The sequence below is a fragment of the Ursus arctos genome, unplaced genomic scaffold (genome assembly GCF_023065955.2).
Source record: "Ursus arctos isolate Adak ecotype North America unplaced genomic scaffold, UrsArc2.0 scaffold_3, whole genome shotgun sequence".
In the NCBI taxonomy this organism is placed as follows: Eukaryota; Metazoa; Chordata; class Mammalia; order Carnivora; family Ursidae; genus Ursus; species Ursus arctos.
The window spans coordinates 94214591-94236794 of record NW_026622985.1 but is presented as its reverse complement, the minus strand read 5'-3'; the positions used below and the strand labels follow the sequence as shown (position 1 = coordinate 94236794).

General features: G+C 38.1%; 1 protein-coding gene across 1 annotated transcript in view; it reads right to left on the bottom strand.

Moving 5' to 3' along the window:
- CNTNAP2 (contactin associated protein 2) overlaps window positions 1–22204 on the bottom strand; it is a 1356273-nt gene that overhangs the window by 776531 nt on the left and 557538 nt on the right. Inside the window, exon 11 of the mRNA XM_026479097.4 lies at window positions 17219–17390. Coding sequence (XP_026334882.2) covers window positions 17219–17390 — 172 coding nt within the window. The remainder of the gene's footprint in view (window positions 1–17218; window positions 17391–22204) is intronic.

Genomic DNA, 22204 nt, shown 5'->3' with positions numbered 1-22204 from the left:
TCCTTTCTAATAATTAGTAATGTAAGTCAAAGCACTCTACAGATGACAGGTGATACATGTGAGAAACAGAAGGACTTCAGTTTTGATTAGTTCCTACAGTCTTCCAATCACCAAGCCAGGCTACTTCATACAATATCATTTCTATATCATCTGCTTTGACTTATTTTCCCTGGAAATGATAAAGAAAACAGGCTTCCCTCTTTTATTAGCCACACCACTTAAAAGACCCACATCACCAGCGTCCCTCTTACCACCCGAGCTGCATTTTCCACACACCTGGGAACCAAGATGCAGAGCCCACGTCTTTGTCATACTCGAGGTGTGGCTCATGAACCAGCAGCATCAACATCATCTTGGAACTTGTGAAAAATGTAGAAACTCTGTCCTCACTACAGATCCACTGAATAGAAACTATCCTTTAACAAGATCTCAGATGATTCACATGCACATAAAAGACTGAAAAGTGCTGGACTAAAACATGTACTCTCTAAAAAAAGTAGCTGATTGTTTTCCTCATATTCCTGTCTCCCCACCCCATGTTTACCTGCCCATGATTAGTCTGCATCTCCAGCAAACCCCTCCATCATTCACCCCTTTCATTGAAAGCACTCCTCTTGGCACAGCTATTTATCTTGTAAGCATCTTTTGGATTCTAATTTTTAGGCCCATCTGTTTCAGCCATGCTGCAGCAGTCCCATCTACTCTTCCAGGTCTTTACAGTGTTTTCTTAGGAAACTGTTGTGTTGTAACAAGCTCCTTCTCATCTTGACCATTTTCCCCCTGCACTTCTGTACACTCAGGACTACAAAATCTGGTTTCTCCATGAAGAAAGCATTCTCTGGGAAATTTACCAAGAGGAACCAGTCATTTTCCTTTTCTATCCAACTTACTGGCAAAAGAGTAAAATTTAGAACATTTCATAATTCTGAATGCTTGTTTAAAAATATTTTCTGTAAACTCTTTTCTGATGTACCCACTTCTAGGATTTTCTGACTATCGACTCAGATAGGATGGGTGAGGAAGAACAAGGCAGAAAAATTTTAAGAATAAATGAGTGGGCTTTCCTTCCAATGGGTAACATCTGATGACTCACTTCTTCTGGAATGTATACAGTTACAAACAAGCACATGAACACATTCTGGAAGTTAGTGGCTTCTGGGGACCATGGACTAAAACACTCATTCTTAGAAGTTTTTTCAGCATTCTGAGCATTTGTGGCAACTTCCACTTCAGCCATATCATGTGCCTTGGTTTAAAATGTCCATTATTCCCAAGACAGCCTTGCACCTTATCATCCGATGCTAGCTTTTCTATCCTTGACTGGTTAGTTTTAATCCCATTCCTTCCATAAAACATTGCTGAATTCTCCATCTGAAATTATCCTTTTCCTTCTTTGTACTTTCAAAGCCTTTTTGTCAGCGTATTACTACCAGAGTCATTCATTTATTCTATCCAAAAATATGTGTTTAGAGCATATCACATGTCAGGGACTGTGTTAGGCGCTGCAGTCAGAATGGGGATCAAGCTCAGGTCTGTTTCCCATTCTTACAAAGTTTAAACTCTAGAAGAGGAGGTAGAGATGTACTCACAGTCTTGAATGTATGATTTTAAAGAAGTTTAAAAGAACCTAACCTGGTTTTAGAGGGCCGGGGATGGCCTCTCTGGGGAAGTTATCTTTGAATTGATCAGAAGGAGAGGAAGGCAAAGGAGAGGTGATGAGTGGTGGGAGTGGAGCAACTCTAGACCCACAGCACAGCGTGGGCATAGGCCACAGAGAGGACGTTCCAGGCATCGACAAAAGGTAGCACGCAGATGGAGGGTATGGAGGAGGATGGTTTAAGGTGGAGCTGCAGAGGGAGGCAAGGGTCAGACCAGAAGAGCTCATCCACTACTTTTAAAAATCTGGGTCTTTTCCCTAAGGACAATGAGCAGTTACTGATGAATTTCAAGTAGGAGAAGTTTACACAATTAGTACAAAAACTAGAATACAGACCTACCTCTGCCATGCTATCCCAAAATCCTTGAAGACAAAGGCTGTATCTCATTCATCCTTGAATACCCCAGAATGTCTACTGCCTAATGCTGAAGCTTCATAAACATATTTACTTTTGAATAGTTGGAAAAAAATACAAAATATATAACAAATAAATTATACAAATGCTGCCTCAATTTTTTTTTACTTTAATTTTTTTTTGAGATAGCAAGTGAGCTATCAACTGCTATTTGTTTATTCCATCACAAATTGCTCTCTTCCACCTCAGTAACACATCCTCAAGTTTTAGTAGGCACATAAGTACCTAGAATAAGAGACTAGAATTCCCATCCTATCTTGCAACTCACTCAGTCATGACTGAATCTGGCCAGTGAGATGAAAGTGCAAGTGTTGCTTGGAACGTCTGAGAAGACTTAATAAAAGGGGAAGTGGGCCCTCTTACTTTCCTCATGAAAAGCAGATAAAACACCCGGAGTTCTAGCAGCCCTTTTTTGACTAGGAGAATGAAAACCATGAGCTAAGGAAATTGGAGCAAAATGTTAGAGTCTGGATCTCTGCTTTTTAGAGTCACCAGACAAGCTTCGATTGTCTGTATCAGACACCTTACATGTAAAATAAGAAATTTCAGATTTATCTAAAAAACTGTAATTGGATCTTTGTTGCTAGAAGCTGAAGGTAATTTCTAATTGAGACTCCACCTTTTACTTCACGGATATTGACTTATACACATTTGAATGAATGCAGATGTTTTAGCAGAAGAAAATTAATCTTTGAACCAAAAAGTTCTAACTTGTGCTCAACTAAAATATTGTCTACTTAATTTAGGCCTCTTTTTCTTCATTGAAAACTTTTTATTTTATTTTTAATGAATAGGGAATTAATATTCAGGAGAAAACCAACACATCTGGCTTCTAAGTCTGTAAAGATTTTCTCTGGAGATGGAATTGCAAGCAGATTTAGGGCTTAAGGAAATTTCGAACTAATTAAAAGGGACTGTGAATTTCAGAATGATGCCAGTTTCCCGGACCTTCTGGGAATCCCCATTGTCTCTGAAATAAAATAATTCTAAAGGACAACTTATTGAGTGTTATCAGAAGTTGCATGAATCTTTGAAGTCACCTTTGGAAAAGATCGACACAGGAGCTGGAGAGGCCCTTCTGGCTGCAAAGTCTCTAGAGATTCCAGATCAGCACTGTCCCAACAGAAATGCCATGGGGGTGCATACTACATGTAATTTTTAATTTTATGATAACCGTACTAAAAAAGTAAAGAGAAAGATGTGAAATTAATTTTAATAATATATTTAATACAAAAATGAAATCAATTAAAATTACTGAGATATTTTACATTCCTTTATCTGTATTAAGTTATTCATAATCTAGGGTGTATTTTACACATACAGCTCAGCTCAACTAGAAGTGGTCTCTGTTTTAGTGCCCAGCAGCCCCATCTGACTAGTGACGTCACACTGGGGCAGTACAGTTTCGGTCTCCCCAGTCTTCCTCTTTATTCCACTGTCATTACCCGTGCTTCTAGCCCAGCTTCGCTTTTCCTCTCTTAACTTTCTCTCTTTGACATCCCTCAAATGTTCAATGGCTGCTATTAATTCTCACCACTTTCAAGAGCCCAGCAGAACCTTACTCTAACTGATATACCAATTACTAAAAAAAATAAGTAAGACACTGTTCAGGGACTTGTGAAGGTAACTTAGTCTTCCACGCAAGCCTTTTCTCACTCTGAAACCAGTTTCTCTTTCCCACCAATACCCTTCTGAGCTCCACATCTAATGAGCTGACTCCAAATCCTGTAACACTTTGAATTTACCCTTTTCCATCCATTTCTATCACTACACCAATAGTTCAGGCTCTAACCACCTCTGCTCAGATCATCAGAGCAAATGTCAATGATGTAAAGTTGATTTCCCTGCAAATCCTTCAATAGTTCCTTAATTGACCAGAGGATATATTAAAAATAAAAATTTAGTAGACATGTTTTCAATAGGTTCTCCCTAAATTTCTGGCCTCAGATCTTCACACTAAATTTCTAGCCTCATACTAATAGCTGCCAATCTCTGGAAGATCCTATGGTAACTACCGGAGTTTCCTGCAAGTCTCTCTTTTCCTCACACCCATGGCCTTTTGAATGTGCTTTCCACCCAGCTGGAATGCCCTTCCAGTGTAGCTGTGAACTGCTCCTCCGTGCAATCTCCGCCAACCTCACTGGAAATCCCGGGCAGAATTAGAGCTGCCAGCCCTTGTGCATACTTCCTCAGTTTTTTCAGTAATTGTGTTTTTTTAATGTCTGCCTCTTTTACTAAGGATATAAGGTCCTTAAGGTTATGTCTTATTCACCAAAACCAACACTATCCTTGGCCCATGGTAGGTAATCAATGAATGACTGTGGAATGAATGGGTGAATGAATGAATGAATGAATGACTCCCTACACCATTTAGTCTAAACGATCACTTCCATATTTCAGAAATACGACATGGTCATCTGTGTCTCTGCACTTCTGCTCATCTGCATTCACCTGGAATGTTCTTTGCCTTTCTTTCTTATCATGAGGCTACTGTTTCTCTAAAGTTCAACACATTCTTTGGAAGTCTCCATCAGCCACTGCAGCCCCCAGCAGTCCTCCCCTCATTAATTTCCCTTAGAAACCATTCTCCAATGACATTTTTCAAAGAGCTGGAACAAACAGCCCTTAAATTTGGTGGAACCAGAAAAGGCCCCGAATCACCAAGGAATTGTTGAAAAGGAAAAACAAAGCTGGGGGCATCACGTTGCCAGATTTCAAGCTATACTACAAAGCTGTGATCACACGGGGCGCCTGGGTGGCACAGTCGTTAAGCGTCTGCCTTCGGCTCAGGGCGTGATCCCAGCATTCTGGGATCAAGCCCCACATCAGGCTCCTCTGCTAGGAGCCTGCTTCTTCCTCTCCCACTCCTCCTGCTTGTGTTCCCTCTCTCACTGGCTGTCTCTGTCAAATAAATAAATAAAAATCTTTAAAAAACAAAAACAAAACAAAACAAAAACCAAAGCTGTGATCACAAAGACAGCATGGTACTGGAACAAAAACAGACACACAGACCAATGGAACAGAATAGAGAACCCAGAAATGGACCCTTGGTTCTTTGGGCAACTAACGTTTGACAAAGCAGGAAAAAACATCCAGTGGAAAAAACACAGTCTCTTCAATAAATGGTGCTGGGAAAATTGGACAGCTATATGCAAAAGAATGAAACTTAACCACTATCTCACACCATACACAAAGATAAACTCCAAATGGATGAAAGACCTCGATGTGAGATAGGAATCCATCAAAATCATAGAGAACATAGGCTGCAACCTCTTTGACATCGGCCACAGAAACTTTTTTCATGACACATCTCCAAAGGCAAGAGAAACAAAAGAAAAAATGAACTTGTGGGACTTCATGAAGATAAAAAGCTTCTGCACAGCCAAGGAAACAGTCAAAAAAACTAAGAGGCAGCCCACGGAATGGGAGAAGATATTTGCAAATGACACTACAGATAAAAGACTGGTATCCAAGATCTACAAAGAACTTCTCAAATTCAATACACAAGAAACAAATAATCAAATCAAAATATGGGCAGAAGATATGAACAGACACTTTTCCAATGAAGACATACAAATGGCTAACAGACACATGAAAAAATGTTCAAAATCATTAGCCATCAGGGAAATTCAAATCAAAACCACACTGAGATACCACCTTACGCCAGTTACAATGGCAAAAATTGACAAGGCAAGAAACAACAAATGTTGGAGAGGATGTGGAGAAAGGGGATCCCTCCTACATTGTTGGTGGGAATGCAAGTTGGTACAGCCACTCTGGAAAACAGTGTGGAGGTTCCTTAAAAAGTTAAAAATTGAGCTACCCTATGATCCAGCCATTGCACTACTGGGTGTTTACCCCAAAGATACAGATGTAGTGAAGAGAAGGGCCATATGCACCCCAATGTTCATAGCAGCATTGTCCACAATAGCTAAACTGTGGAAGGAGCCGAGATGCCCTTCAACAGATGACTGGATTAAGAAGTTGTAATCCATATATACAATGGAATATTACTCAACCATCAAAAAGAATGATTTCTCAACATTTGCAGCAACATGGACGGGACTGGAGGAGATTATGCTAAGCGAAATAAGTCAAGCAGAGAAAGACAATTATCATATGGTTTCACTCATTTATGAAACATAAGAAGTAGGAAGATCAGTAGGAGAAGAAAGGTAAGAATGAAGGGGGGGTAAACAGAAGGGGGAATGAACCATGAGAGACTATGGACTCTGGGAAACAAACTGAGGGCTTCAGAGGGGAGGGGGGGTGGGATAGGCCGGTGATGGGTATTAAGGAGGGCACATATAGCATGGTGCACTGGGTGTTATATGCAAATAATGAATCATGGAACACTACATCAAAAACTAAGGATGCACTGTATGGTGACTAACATAACATAATAAAAAATTATTACAAGACAATGAAAAAAAAAGAAACCATTCTCTGTAGTGATTCAGAAGCTCATGCCTCTTAATATAACTTTTAAACAGATGTTATGAATGTTTCCTATTCCCATGGCTAAATTAGTATATTCCTTGCGAGAAGAGATTCTACTCTGTATCTTTTGGTTTTCTGATTGGGTAGACCAGTAGCAGTGCTTTGATCTATTCAGGAGATTAAGAAATGTCTCCTGAGTTAATACACGAGAACAACCATGTGAAAGGAACCATGTGCCTCTTTGTGTATGGTATGTCTATCTAACTTAGAAATGGGACTCTTGAAAGTTGCAAGGGTTTTTCTTGCCCCCTTAATTTTGGAATGCTTAAACTTTCAAGAAACAAAAAACAATAATTTACTTTGGTGTCACATTCATTTGCCCAGGGAGGGTCTTTATAGTAGTGTGTGAAGTAGTGTGCTCATGAAAATAATTTTCATGTTGATAAAGCCTCCCACTCTGCCAAAAAAACAAAGGTCAGGGAACCACTGGACTTAATGTTTAAAGGCAGGGCTTATTAAAGGCAAACAAAATTAATCCTATATGCTGTATGGTACTTAGAGTCTATCCTTATCACAATTGTAGGTAAATCTATTCAAATCAATCTATTTACTAATTAAGAACCCTTTTTAGATATTGCATTTTATTTGTTAAAATTACAGATTCACTCTTCAACCACATTCCAAACAAACACGCACACATTCCCCACCCCTTCCAGCTGTGTTCCTCCCTTGCTCATGTAACATTCTTTTTGATGTAAGCAGAATTTGGTAAACAAAATGAGATTCAGACTCTAATAAGTTCCTCAATGAATTCACAGTCACAGATGATAAAGAAGTATTTATCTCTAATATGGCAATGGGTGCATTACAGAATTTTAGACAATGTTATCTAAAAAGCTAAGCTTGTTTGCCCTTTTGAAACTGGTTTCAGATAGTACCAATGCAACCAGAGAGAGGACGTACTTCTGATCAATTAACAAGTAAACTAAAAATGATGGTAAGTCCCAAGTCTTAATAAAACTGTTTTTTCTGACATAGAAAAATCTGACTCCTTCTCCTTCTTCTCGGGTTATGGATCATTTAAATAGCAAAGGAAATTTTTCAAAGAAAATGCCATTTTTTAACTCCTATAAAAAATAGACAACAGTCTTTAATGTTTACCTACAATTTCTGTTTTAATGAAAGTAGAAAATGTCCCATATCAACATAGTAGAGAGCAATGTGACTTCACAGTTTTACCCCCCTTCCTTCTGTCCTTCCTCCTGCCTCCCTCCTGCCTCCCTCCCTCCTCACTTCCCTCCTCCCAGTCTCCTTCCTCCCTTGCTCTTCTCACCCTTTCCATTATTTGGAATGAAGAAAGCAAAAGAAAAAAAAAGTGAATTCTAATTTCATTTTTTCCAGATTAGAGAACAGAAGTCTAAAATATGTTGAGCTTACTAGTAAAGAAAGCATTAAAAGGATCCATACCCTAACAATTTTAATTTAACTTAAAATCCCCCATATCATGTAAATTCAGTGAGTCACTTGCCAGAGGGAATTGCTCTGAGCCCACTGATTGGAATTCTACAATTCCAATCCATCAGTCTTTCTGAAGAACCAGTTCGGTTAAGCATTACACTCAACTTCTAGCTTTGATTTCCTAAAGTACAGGGAAAACTGAAGTAACCAAGGAATCTCTGCAAATTTTTACAGTTGGCTTGTCCATAGCTACACTGAGGGTTTTGTTTTTTTTAGCCACTTGTCTTTCTAAAACCTTTTAATTTGGTTTTAACGAAAATTATTTCTTTTTGTCTCTACTCATTTGAAAAAAGCATTTAGTAATTAATTAGACCATGTTATTAAAATAACAAATATGACTTGCATTAACACATTTGGGAATGAACAATGGACTCCTACACAACATGTGGGGATGTACAACAGATGAAAGTTGGTAGCCTCCCCTACTAGCTCAAAAGACTCTTCATCCACCAGGCTATAGGTAACATTCTCTGTATTTTACAAAGAGAATAAGGAATGTCTATTATCTGTAAAGTTGGTTTAAGGGGAGGGCAGTTGAATGAATTCTCAGAGATCAATAAAAATTTTGCAATACATCTATGTAATTGACAAAAGTATTATCTTCAAGAGAAAATATTAAGACAGATATTTTAAATATATATTTTCAATGATTTGCTTTTGTTTTTATTTTTCAGGTAATCTAATATCCAAAGCAAAAAACAAAATTTAATGACTCATTTCAATCTTTCTGTAGTTGATTTAGCTACACGTTAAAATTATTTCTTTTTCCTTTTTGTTTATCTTCAAACACATAACTGTTTTCTGACATTACTTTTATGCACTAGGCCTTCCTTGGGATTTAAATGTCAAAGCACAGCTATATGCCACGCCAAAAGCAAATATAGTTTCTTTTGTCCTAATACATGCAATACATCAAAGAAGAATAAGGCTGCTGTTACACCTTAAAATGCTTAATTCAACTTTTTTCTTCTCCTTTTTCTCCTAGGAGAGTTATCTCCTCCGGCATTTAACTACTGTACTTTATTTTTTAAATAAGTTTTGTCACTCAAGTACTCTATTTGTACTTAAAAATAAAATCACTTTGAAACCACTTCAGAGAGGCAAGTGGCTTGAACATGGGTTCACCTGGGTGTGTGATACTTTCAGGTCACTGAGCTTACGTTTTTGTGCTAGATAGAAGACTATGGCTTAAATGTTTAAGGAATATAACATCAATGAAATCCAAGATGGGGCACACATGGAGATAAGGTGAAGAGACAGACATATCTATAATAAAGAATCACAACATGAACTGTCATATAAGAAAATAAAGCTGGATTATATGACTCATCTTTTTTCTGATTATTTTGATCTGATGATATGGTTTTAGGACACTGAATAACTCTTATCCTAAGGATGTTTCCCCCAAAAGGAAATCCAGCTTCACGCCTGAAAAACTGCTTATTGGCTCCAGTTGTCCCAAAATGGGTTCCAGCCAAATTGCTCTTTGCCCCTTTGGAGTTTGATGAGATCAGCCACAATGCTGCCAAAATTCAGCCAGGCACAATGTTTTGAATAATCTGTAGGTCACCTGAGAGGTTTCTGTCTCCCTTACCCCTTTTGCATAATTACCATGAAGTAAAAGTAAAGTATTCCCAGAAGCCTGCAGCTGTAATAATAAGAACCGAGGGGTAAAAGACAAAATGTCTCCTAATGTACAAGAAGCACAGTCACAGCTTGACACCAGCCTCACTGATGACAGGAACATTTCTGAAGAAAGAACAGAAGGGGCCGGTCAACTTGGAAATGTGTGAAAAGGTGTTAGACCCAGAGGCTGGCAGTTTGCAGATAGCAAGGTCCAAGTGAAAGAGAAGGAAAGTCTGGCATAGATGTTGTCACTACAGAAATATTCATGTTTGTTAAGACAGGTTTCCCCTTTCCTATGGTGGACATAATTTTTAGCTATTTCAACTCAAAGTTTTGGTTTTGTTTCCTTTCCATGAAATTCTTCTTGTGCTGTGGCTGTCCACTCAGAAGATTAAGGACACTGTCATGGGGGGTAGGGCACTGGGAGCATTCACCTCTGGACTCGGGACTGAAACAAAAAGTTAGCAGTCATGTGGATTCAATTTTGGCAAGGTAGCCTAAAATCAAGAGGCTTTTGGTTTGAAAGAGCTAGGTCTTTGAAAGAAAAAAAAAAAAGAGGTACCCAAAGTGTTAAGACAATTTAAGTTCTGGTCAATGACCCTCCCCTACAACCTCAGTATTGGTCTCGGGAGGGAGTGTTCACTGCTTGATGTGATTTTTCATAGGTATTTATTGACTTATGAATAAATCTCAAGAGACTTAGACATCCTATGACAGTGGTGGCTTGTGCCTTGCCTTCTGCCTTTGGGAATCTGATTTACAGAGGCCTCATGTCAGCCTGAGGTGGGTTCTGTAGAATAGATATGGAGGTATAAGAAACTGAGGCAGAGGGGGGCCTACCGTAGCTGTCCCCACCGAACACCCTACCCTTTCACACAGGCCATCATTCATTTCAGCTCATATGCAGTTTGCAAGAGATCTAGAAATCACAGCATGTCCCTACAAGGTCTATTAAAATGTTTAGATGGCTGGCAGACAAGAAAAAGGGAATCTGGAGAAGAAGGACAGAGGATGAACACACTGAGTGACCAACCACCCTACTTTACCCAGAACTGAGGCGTTTCTCCTGGCATTCAGTTTCCAGTGCTAAAGGCACCAGTCCCAGACAAACTGGGAAGAGCTGTCATGTTACACAGATCCCAGAATCTGAGCCCAGCAGGAGCTAAGGCATTACCCCAAGGCCTGCAGAAACAGCTGTCAGAGCAGAGGACAGCTGGGACAGAGGCTGACTCCTGGACACTCAGCAGCTGGGGACCTGCAAGGGAGCCCAGAAAGAACTGGATTAGAGCTCGTGGAACAGACCCCAGGTTAAGTAAGTTGTTTGGCCCCGAACCAAGAGTCATGCTGGAGGGGTCAAGGCCACTCAAAATGGGACAACAGTCCAAAAAGGGAGTTTGACTTTTGACTAAGTTGGAATCCCATGTTGACTGGTCATTATACATGCATATATAATATACATATAAAGTTATTAGGATTTCCAAATGTATGTGCTCAAATATATTTTTTTTCTGCTACTGTGTGGAAATAGGAGCTAATGAGCAAATGAAGATCCATTTTAGAAGATAAAGAATGTTACATGTGTTCTTCACCTAAGTTAGGACCGTAAATTTTAAACCTGCTTTTATAGAAACTCATAATCTCTTTCTGAACTGATGGTATGAATCTACTTATTTGCTGTTCACCTTTCCAACAGAGTCAGCTTCGTTTTGAGACACACTATATCTATCCAACCCTCACTTAAGTGCTCTTATAGAAAATACATATATACTTGCTCTTTTCTTTCAAGGAAAAAAATCAAACTGGGTAGATATTCTTTTTTTTTTTTTTTTTTTTTTTTTTAAGATTTTATTTATTTATTCGACAGAGATAGAGACAGCCAGCGAGAGAGGGAACACAAGCAGGAGGAGTGGGAGAGGAAGAAGCAGGCTCATAGCGGAGGAGCCTGATGTGGGGCTCGATCCCATAATGCCGGGATCACGCCCTGAGCCGAAGGCAGACGCTCAACCGCTGTGCCACCCAGGCGCCCCTGGGTAGATATTCTTAAAAAGAAAGTTAAAAAATAAAAACTGGGTCTATGATTATGCACTTCCATCCAAAAATATAATGAAGACTTAATTACTAACTCAAAAATAGGATCCAGTCTATTCAGTTTCTCAAGGGGTAATTTTGTAGGCTGTGGTTAAGTTGGGACATTTACTCTTCCTTTTCCACTCTCTGTGCTATCCAGAATGCTTATTGATTTTGTTTCTTACTATATTTACAAGAGAGGTTACAGGAAAGGTAAAGAAGATTCTAATTCTAATGAACTACTTTTACTAGTTTTTCTACCCGCTGCTGATTCTAACAATGTAAATGTGCTTTGGCCTCTAAATGGACATTTGGTCTCCAAAGTTCAATCTCAGGGACATCACTGGCATGCAACTTAATATATCCTAAAATAAATTTACCATCCTTTCTTTCAAAGCCATTTCCATACTTGGGAATTTGTCCTCTGTGTTCTGGTTAAAAAAAAAAAATGTACTGGTTGATTTTAGAAGTGGAGGATAGGGAAAGGGCAGATGCTTTTGACTCCAGAAGAATAAGACTTGACTCACAGTGACTTAAATAAACAGGAAATGCTTCTCTTCACTTAAAAAAAGAGTGAAGGTGTTTGCTGACTCTGGTTCATTTGAGTTCTGGTGTTCTGGACCATACAGCTCCAGGCATCTGAACAAGGACAATGGAGCGGAAGGAGTGACATGTGTATCAAGAAACTAAAAGCTTCCTCAAGAACACCACAGCTGACTTCTGCTTATTTCTCATTAGCCAGGACTATGTCCCATCATCACTCCTGCCTACAATAAAGAAAAAATATCTCTCTGGAGCTAAGCTATGAGGGTGTCCTGAAGATTGACACAGAAATCACAACTAGCAAGATGGACTGTATTATTATTACTCACAAAACAGGTAAATTTTGCCAGACCAGTCATGAACACCACCTGTATAAGCTCAAAATATTCTACCACCACCTTCTTCATCCCCTATGTCCTAGATAAGAATCACAGGCAAGCTAATCAAATAGTAACTCCACATAGATTCACTAGTTTCATAGTCTGTTACTGCAAATCTCCTAGTTTAAAAATTTGACCAACACCTGCCAGGACCCACCCAAGGCTCACTCCCAATTCCCTTCCCCAACTGCCCCCCATCAAGCCAACCTTTGTGATGTCCTGTGGGAGGAAGTGAACAAACCTAACCTTAGTTACATTCTAGAAGATAAAGAATGTTACATGTGTTCTAGGAGTGTTTGGTGGGTTTTTGGCTCTCAGATGCTCACACCTACAAAGAGGTTAGAGAGAAGTGGATTGAGAAGAGCAGTTGAGTGGGCACCTGAAGACATTTGCCACGAGGAGGCAACAAAACAAGGGTACTAGGAGCAGATAAAAGGTGATAATCATCCAGGAGAAACAAAGAAGTTATCTGCTAGATATTTTATCATTTTCAGAGAATAGTCTAGCAACTGAGGGTTTGATGAAGGTCCTCCTCTCAAAGAGTAAAGCTACAGGCTTCCAATGTTGGAAGAGGCTTCCTGCCCACTATTCACATTCCCCCCTTCCAGGTCTATGGCTGTTCATGAAATACAGTTAAATAAACCAGGGACCCTCGACAGGCAAACACTGAGACTTCATCAGACAAATCTGCAGATACATGCTTCTTACATATATCCAACTGCCTTCTTGACATGTCCACTATGTCCAGCATACCTTTCAACACTGAATTCCTGATACTTTTCCTCAACCCTTGACCAATCTTCTCTACCACTAGTCTTTCCATTGGGAGATAGTAACTCCTTCCTTCCAGGTGCTTATACTAAATAATTTGGGTTAATCCTCTAACTCTAATACTTAATCCATCAAGAAACCCTATTGACTCTACTTTCTTAAATATCTTTAGAACTGACTGCATCTCACTACCTCTTATGCTAGCACCCTGGTCTTGGGCTACTATCATCTCTCACCTGGATTACTATAACAGGCTCCTTGCTTCTACCTTTTGTCCTCCCACAGCCAGAGTTATCCTTTTATTTTTTTTTTCAGAGTTATCCTTTTAAACAGTAAGCTAGATCATGTCATTGCTCTACTTAGAAACCTGCAATGGCTCCTTCATTCCCTCAAAATAAAAACCAAATTGTTAAAATAACCTATAGGTCTCCAGGACCTGGCCTCTAGAACTTCTCTAGCCTCCTCTCCCACAACTCTACTCTTCCTTCCAAATTTGTCATCCTGGCCCCACGCTGATCCTAGATCATGCCAGGCAGCCTTGTTGCGCTGACTGTTCTCTCTGCACTGACTATTCTCTTGTCAACAGAATTGGCAAATTCTTTTACCTCTTTCAGGTCTTGAACTGATACCACCTTTTCAATAAGGCTAACTCTGACCAACCCATTTAGACAGCAACCCAACACCTCAGTCTCTTGGAATGCCAGTTCTCCTTGATTTGCTCTACTTTTTTTCCCCATAGAACGTATTTCTTCTTACTATAATATGTGCTTACTTATTACATTTGTTCTTCTTACTTTTTCCTCAGAATGTAAGCTTTACAAGTATAAGGATCTTTGTCTTTTTTGTTCAATGATATATCCTATGTGCCTAGAACAGTGCCTGGCCCCATAGATACACTCAGAAAATACTATTGAATGAATAATTCTACAGCTTGGCATGCTCGTTCTTTTCTTGATTCATTGTTGTGCTCAGAAAACAAACAAGTAAATAAAACAAGCCACATGTAAATCCACACACAAAGAAAGAGAAATAAGTTCAGATCACAGGGTATTCCAGTATGACACACAGCAAAACCCCTTTATAATCATCTTCCCCAAACTATTTCCCTAAGTTCTACTCATCAAATCATTGCAGCTGCTCCTACCATCTCCAAACATTTCATAAAATTTGTGCCTGTGGTAGCTTTTCTATTTTTTTATCCTATGTTCTCATTTATCCTTTTTTTCCCCCCCAAAAAATAGCTCAAATCAATCAAGCTGAAATCTGAAAGGAGCAGAGTAAGAAAGAGCCAGTGTAGGCTTACTTAGGGAAAATTTAGATGGTCTGAAAATAAAATGGCAGAGATGGAGCAGTTGTAAAGTTTTAGTTAGAGGGAAAACATCAAACCAGAGATGAGATGGGCTGGGAATGTAGAGTTCCAGCATTATCTGGTGGGTCACTGTTATATGAAGACAGGCTAAAACCACTGGTGTTCTCACACGGAAAGACACAGACTAAGGGTGAAATCAATGAGCTCCTCAATGGCTGGAATAAGGTGAATACAGTCTTGTATCATATATACAAAAATACAACACTTCACAGATTAAGGTTTTGAACCGGAAACATTTTAGGTGAATAAAAGAAATCTGTTCTTTCACATACTGGTAATTAATGTACATAGGCTGTTGCCCTGATGACCATTTTGTGATACATATCCATTCATTATGTTTTCTACCTGAAACTAATATATTGTTATATATCAATTACATGTCAATTTAGGAAAAAAAAAGTCATTGCATTCAAAAAATAGAACAAGCAGAAAATGGATTCCCTAATGGACTTCAGAATTGCGTGATTTGTCAGAGATGACAACTTCCCCACAGTTACTCTACTGGGTTATCATCATAGAGGATAAGAAAGACATATTCTTTGCTCTGTCAGCTACAGGATGCTTGGTGATATGGACAATGGGACTGACCCATTTTGGCAGAAAAAAAATTGTATATTCCTGTATCTGCCAAAAATTGAAATCTGTATTCCCTATCATTCATCTTTTCTTGCATTGTTCTTCTCATCAGAAATGCCATTTTCCATTCTCTTCATTTACAAAAATCCCATTCACTCTTCTGGGGCCAATTTTGCACCTACTCTCTCCATCGAAGTAAAACATTAAAGTCTCAACATCTTACCCATATTTCTTTGGTAGCAAACAATTCAAATATAATGTCCAGGATACATGCTGTTTGAAGTGAAACAGCAACATCACCATAAAATCTAGCCTGTTTACAAAAGCTGAATGAACTAACTTGGGTGTTATTGACAGAAATTATATCATTAAAGCTACTGACGTGGAAAATGGACAAGGTACTAAAATAACTCAATATGCTGTATACGTATTACTAAGAAGGAAAAACTTCCTGTATGGAAAACAATTAATAAAAATTTATAGATAAATATCAAATATCAGAAATATGGTCTTAAAAAATTCATCTCTCAGTTTTTCGGATTATTGCTACCACTTGCTTTAGGCAGAAATAATGCTACTGCATTACTGCTGGTTCAAAAATTAGGAACATATTTCCATTAAAATTGTTCACTGTTCTGCATAATAGAAAATGTTTAGGCCAAAAGGACAAGTATTTGCAAATATGTAATAGAAATAAGAACTATGCTATGTCATCAAGTCTTCTTATAAACATATCAAGGCTTAAAAAAGTTACATTCTACAGCCATCATTTAAACTGAAATTTACCATTCACATGGATATAATTTTATTGAGCTTATATGGAAGCAAACTTACTTCATTATAGATGATTTTATGTATTTTTAAGATTCATTTTATGTCTTTGAATGACTTTCCTAAGGATCTCTTCTTAAATGAAGTAAGATTATTAGAGACTGAATGTCTACACTTTGTTGGGAGCAGACTGAGACTTCTGAAACTTTCATCTTCCAAAATATAAAATTAATAAAATTATTTTTCAGAGTAAGATAGCCCTCTCATAAAAGATCTGAATACAGTTTAGAAAATCATTTAAATTTAACAGGTTAAATTCAATACAAAGTTAGATATAGTTTATTTATGGATGAAATATCTCAAACTACTTTTCATGGTGGAATGAAAGGCACTTTTTAGAAGTATATTAAGGTTGGTGTATGTAATGGTATCGTAATATTTCATGTAAGAGTTGTATCTTTCCACTCTGTGAGAAGTCAACTAAGTTGTTATTAAAAAAGCTCCTCCCCAGATTTGCAAAAATGAATACAGATTAGATTTTGCAATATTAGATTTGCAATATTTTGCAATATGTATATTTTGTAAGCAGACTCAATTACATTAAATATTCTGTTTCAGTAAATTCTCATACTGCCTGCCAACATTTTTAAAAGCTTCTTTTCCTTCAGGAGAGGGCTTCGGAGGGGAAAATATGCTGAGGATGAGTTGTGACCAAGGCAAGGAGAGAAGGGACATTTCTGCTTGTGGGCGTGGGAAGCAAAATTTAAAATAAACTGAGTTCCTTTGTAACTCAGCTGTTGCTTGCAAAATTACCTGCATAATGCTCACATTCACTGAGGGAGACTGTTTTGACATCACAGATTGTTCTACCATATATATCCAGGTCCTGATATAAACATCACCGCTAAAATCACATATATGTTATAGGAATGACAGAAGGCTCCTCCTGTCTTACCTCTTATATAGTGTGTGTGTGTGTGTGTGTGTGTGTGTGCGCGCGTGCATGTGTGTTTTTCTTGTTGCACAACAAAAGCATGAATTCAGAAAGTTTGGACAATTTGAGGTAGGACAAAAAGACTGCATACCTGTCTATAATGGCGCACATGTCGATGCTGACATTCGCAAAACTCCCTGGCCTCCTCTGAGCCACTTCGTATAAATTTACCAGTTGGTCATCCACTTGGATGAGCTGCATGCATCCTTGGAACGAAGGCTGAAGGACAGAGTGACTGGAGTTATTCATCTGGTTCAGAAAACCTGTGAGAGAGAAGAAGTGGGAAAGTTACACTCTGTGTACAGTATGTTTCACTAAAATTCCTCTGGGTGTCTTCCCTGACCACAGCCATCCTGTCTTGTTGATGCTTGTTGATGTTCAGTGTAGAAGAACAGAATCTTTTGAGAAAGCAGTACTGATATTTCAGGAGAAGAAGGAAGGGTTGAACCTAGGCAAAAGTTTTTCTCTGGGGTCTACCACCTCTCATATTTTCTTTGTAACATCTTCTTTCTCAACCTGTCACATCCCTCCATCCCTTTGTTCTTGAAGGCTCACTGCTAAACTTGCTCACCTGACTTTCTCTTCAGAGAATAAAACATAAAACTTTACACCTTTCCCAACTATCCCACCACCTTCCTTTTATGCCTTCAATATTTACTTCTATTTTCTTAATTCCCTAGAGGCCTGTTATTCAGATGTCAAGAAGCTAAACTATTATCAATTATGGTAGATTTCTTTATGGATTAATGTCTAACTCAAGCCAAAGCGATATTTGCATTACAAATTATTTCTCAATTTATAAAATCCAAAAAAACATTATAAAGAAATAAGTTTAGGCAGAAGGTTCAGTCACCCTCCTCTGAATATCCATCTCATATACCTAATATAGTACAGGGAGTATAAATGATAAGAAATGAAGCTAAAAAGAATGAATTGCAGACAAAAAAAAAAGACAGTAAATACTAATGGTTCTATTAGGGAATAGAAAATACATACACTAAGTTTAAAATCAGACATTAAAAATTTTATTGCAAAATAACTTTAAAATAGCAACACCCGTCAATTACCTAAATTATGCCTTTTTATATAAAAGATGCATAATTCTTAGTATGTGTATTAAATCTGTAAGCATAGGAAAAAAATATTTCTCTATCCCATTAAGTATCTCCAGAAAAAGTCCCAAAAAGCATCTACTTTTCATATTGTTCTCATACCAAATTTACTTACTGGAGCAAATTTAAACTATACTAATTTGTCTGCTTAAAATTCTGAAGTTATTAACATATTCATTTCAGTCTAATATAGTAGCTACAGAAAAAAAGCAATTTATACAGAATGGGTTGTGATCAAGATGTGTCATTAATAATAGTGAATTTCCAATAGAAAACATTTCCAAAATATTGACCATTAAATGATTTATTTTAAAAAAATCCTATTTGACTAGTAATAGCAGTTTAGGACAATAGAAAACTTTCTTCCATTATTAATGGGTTATGATATTTAAAGTCTAGTAATTATTATTTGAATTCCCTTTAAGAGTTAATCACAGAGCTGTATATCATTTTCCAACAACACAGTACTACATAAAAACAGGATTCTACTTAATTTCTTGGCATATATATATATATATATATCTACTTCCAATGTCAAACATATGGCATATATTTTTTTTCCCCTAAGTCACATTTTTTTTATTTGCATTAAGTTAGTCTCCTCAGAAAACTGCTGATCTTAGATAAGTGGCCCATTTAGAATAGTTGTATGCATACATATGATTTTCAATCTGTTTAATCAAGATAAAATTGAATGGAGGATAATGCCTAAACTTAGCAGAGAGAAAACATCCAGCTGTAACTTTATTGACTACTCTTAACAAGAAGATCATTTGGTTCTGTTTTTTGAGTACTTGGGAGTCTCTAAATATCCACACTAGCTTTGAAATATTTCGAAATGAGTCGATCTATTTGTGAGAACAAGACCTTCTCTGAAGCAAAGCAGCTGCCTAACACCCAGATCACTATGAATTGGACGTAATTAAGTTCATAAAACAAGACTTCATCAGTCACTTGTAACAATGTTCTGTTTGGCCCTGATAAATTCTGGAGTTTGAAATTGTCAAGTCCTTTCACTTTTCTACATGGGATACATTCTAGGCAAAGATAATCATAGGACAAACTACTATACATCCATTAAAAACTCAGGGTTCCCCCCCCTTTCCTTGCATTATCTTTAACATTTCCAAGAGGAAGTCCGTTAATCCTTGCCTCTGGTATTCGCACCCTTTCCTAGTCTCCTTCTACCCTGAATTAGCGCTGACTCTGGTCAGCGGAAAACTAGAAGTAATGGCTATGTGTGACTTCTGATCCTAGTATCTGGTGTGGTCCCTGAGACTGCTAACTGATCATTCCATGAGCAGTCTTCTGGAAAAGCCCATGAGAGATAATAAATCGTTTTCAGCTATTAAATTTTGGGGTGATTTGTTTGTGCAATAATGAATACCTAGTAATAAATTTGGTATTGGGAAGGAATTCTAACAAAAACCCACAGATGTGGCAGCAACCTAGGGATTCGGATGTATAAGTAAGTTGAACAGGCCTTGCAAGGCTGTGAGCAGAGGCCTGATGGCTCTTGAGGAGGTTGTCAGTAATGGCTTAAAGGAAAGCGAGGAATAAATGTGACTGGAAATGAGAGAAAACTGGATCCTGGCTATGCTGCGTTAGAAAGTTTAATAATATCATGATAGTATGGGAAGGAAACATTATACTTAATGAATTGGGTAACCTAGCTAAGGACATTTCAGATAGAGAATTTTGAACGTCTTCTCTTCATAGTAAAAGAGGAAAAAGAAGAGAGAAAAACTAAAGAAAAACCATTAAGTATGAAGAAAGCAGGACTTTATGGATTTGAAAATAAAGTATTTTCTCAATTCTGGTCTCTCCAGGTGGCCAACAACGCAAAAATTAAAGTCACTTGCTGGCAAAAATCAACCACCAGTAAAACATAATGTAAAGATGGCAATGAAGTGTGACTGTCATATCCACCTTAAGACCTTCAAAATGTATTAGGTGGTGTCTCAAAGAACCATTTACTCAGACTAAAGAGCTGCTAGACAGCTTACTGGTATGTCTTACAGATACTCTGAGTTAACCAACATTAACGGCATTTTCCCCTTAGCATGTCAGCAGAAGTCCAATGTAAAAAAATAAAATAAAATAAAAAAGCTTATCATCATCAGATTCTGGATGTGGCTTTTGCTTAATGGAATAAACCAGAATAATATTCATCGGAAACCCACAGATTTATAAGACAGCCATACTTATGGTAACACCATCAGCTTGGACTGAAAGAGACAAAGATGGTACAGAAGGAAACTATGTCTTTAGACTCTGAACTTCTACAGGCAGGAAACTATGCAGCTATAAACACGGGCTACTTTTTATATGAAAAGGAGGCATGGATCAGAGAGGTAGAATTGTGAACCCGAGGGCAGAGCCAAGACCCATGAAGAAACACTTCCAAGAAATATTAGGAGTGAGTCCTAATCCAGGAATTACCAACATGTACCTGATTGGAGTTTAGAACCACTATGGACCAGTTACTTCTGTGTACCTCTTATTTCCCTTTTTTGAACCAGAAAGTCTAAAGCCATTACTCTATGCCTATCTGACCATCATATGTTGAGTGTGTGGGTGGCACAAAACTTGTTCACAGGTCTTCAGATGAGAAACGGTATTTGAATACCTTCCTTTGCTCTTAGACTTCCCTAGGAGCTTCATGTTGGTATGAACTTGACCCAGATGATGAGCTGCTGGATTCTGAGCAGATTCTCTAATGGGAGGAAGCTTTAACGGGCCTTTGGAGGAAGTAAGTGTACTTTTTCACGTGGAAGAGACATGAATCTTTGTGTTCCAGAGGGCAAACTATAGTAACCAACCCCCAAGATAGCCATACATCACCTCTTGCTATTCATACCCTGTGGGGTTCCTTCCCACATGGAATCAGTGCTAACTTGTGTGACAGAACACGGCAGAAGTGACAGTATGTCTGTCACTTTCAAGGTTTAGTAATAAAAGGCAATAGAGGCTTTACCTTGGTCTCTTAGATCACTTGTTCTGAGGAAGTCAGCCCCTAGGCCATGAGAAACCTCAAGCAGTCTACTGGAGGGAGAGGCACCAGTATGGAGAGGAAATAGGATCTAACTGCCAGCACCAACTTGCTAGCCATGTGAGTAAGCCATCTCGGACTAGAGCTTCCAGTCACAGTCAAGCCTTCACATGACTGAGGCTGCAGGCGCATAAGAAGCTGCGGCCTTGTAAGAACTTCAAGCTAGAACTTCCCAGCCAAGTTGTTCCTGAATTATTGGCTTACAAACAAGGAAGAGAGAATAAGCTCTCCCTGTGTTGAGCCACTAAATTTTGAGGTAGTTTTTATGCAGCAGTCGAGTATGTATTATTTGTTTTCTGCATTTGTTCCCTTTCTGTACAAATATAATTTCAGTAAAATACTAATGTATCAGTGCCTGTGATACTTGCAGTGGCCACTCTAAAGCCCAAGAATTAACCTACTTAGTAGATTAATAGCAGAACTGTTTGGAGATATAAATTTGCAGCTGGGATTCTGAGGGTCAGAAATGAATGGATAGAGAGTTAAACTTAATTGAAATTTGCCAAGTTAATAGAAAGATTATATAGAATGAGGAGATTAAATTTTGTTTGTTTTGGCTTAGAACTTTAAATATCTATGAATTTGGAATAAAAAATGCATTGTGTACACATGGGTTGTGACTGGGCTCCATAATCAGAAGGGTGACACCCACACTAATTGTCACCTTGCAGACTCAACTGCCTCTCACTACCAGTGAAATGGGAAACCTTCCCTCTTCACAGGGTCATTGTAATTATATAACCTAACTGGCATGTTGGAGATTTCTGTTTCAAGACTTTGCACATAAAAACGTCATGCCTGATTTGAAGTCTGACAGTATTTTATTAATCTTGCTGACAAAATGTTTTAAAATTTTAATTCAGAAATACATTAGTGAAAAACATGCTGATACTTGTTTTGACATTAAAACACC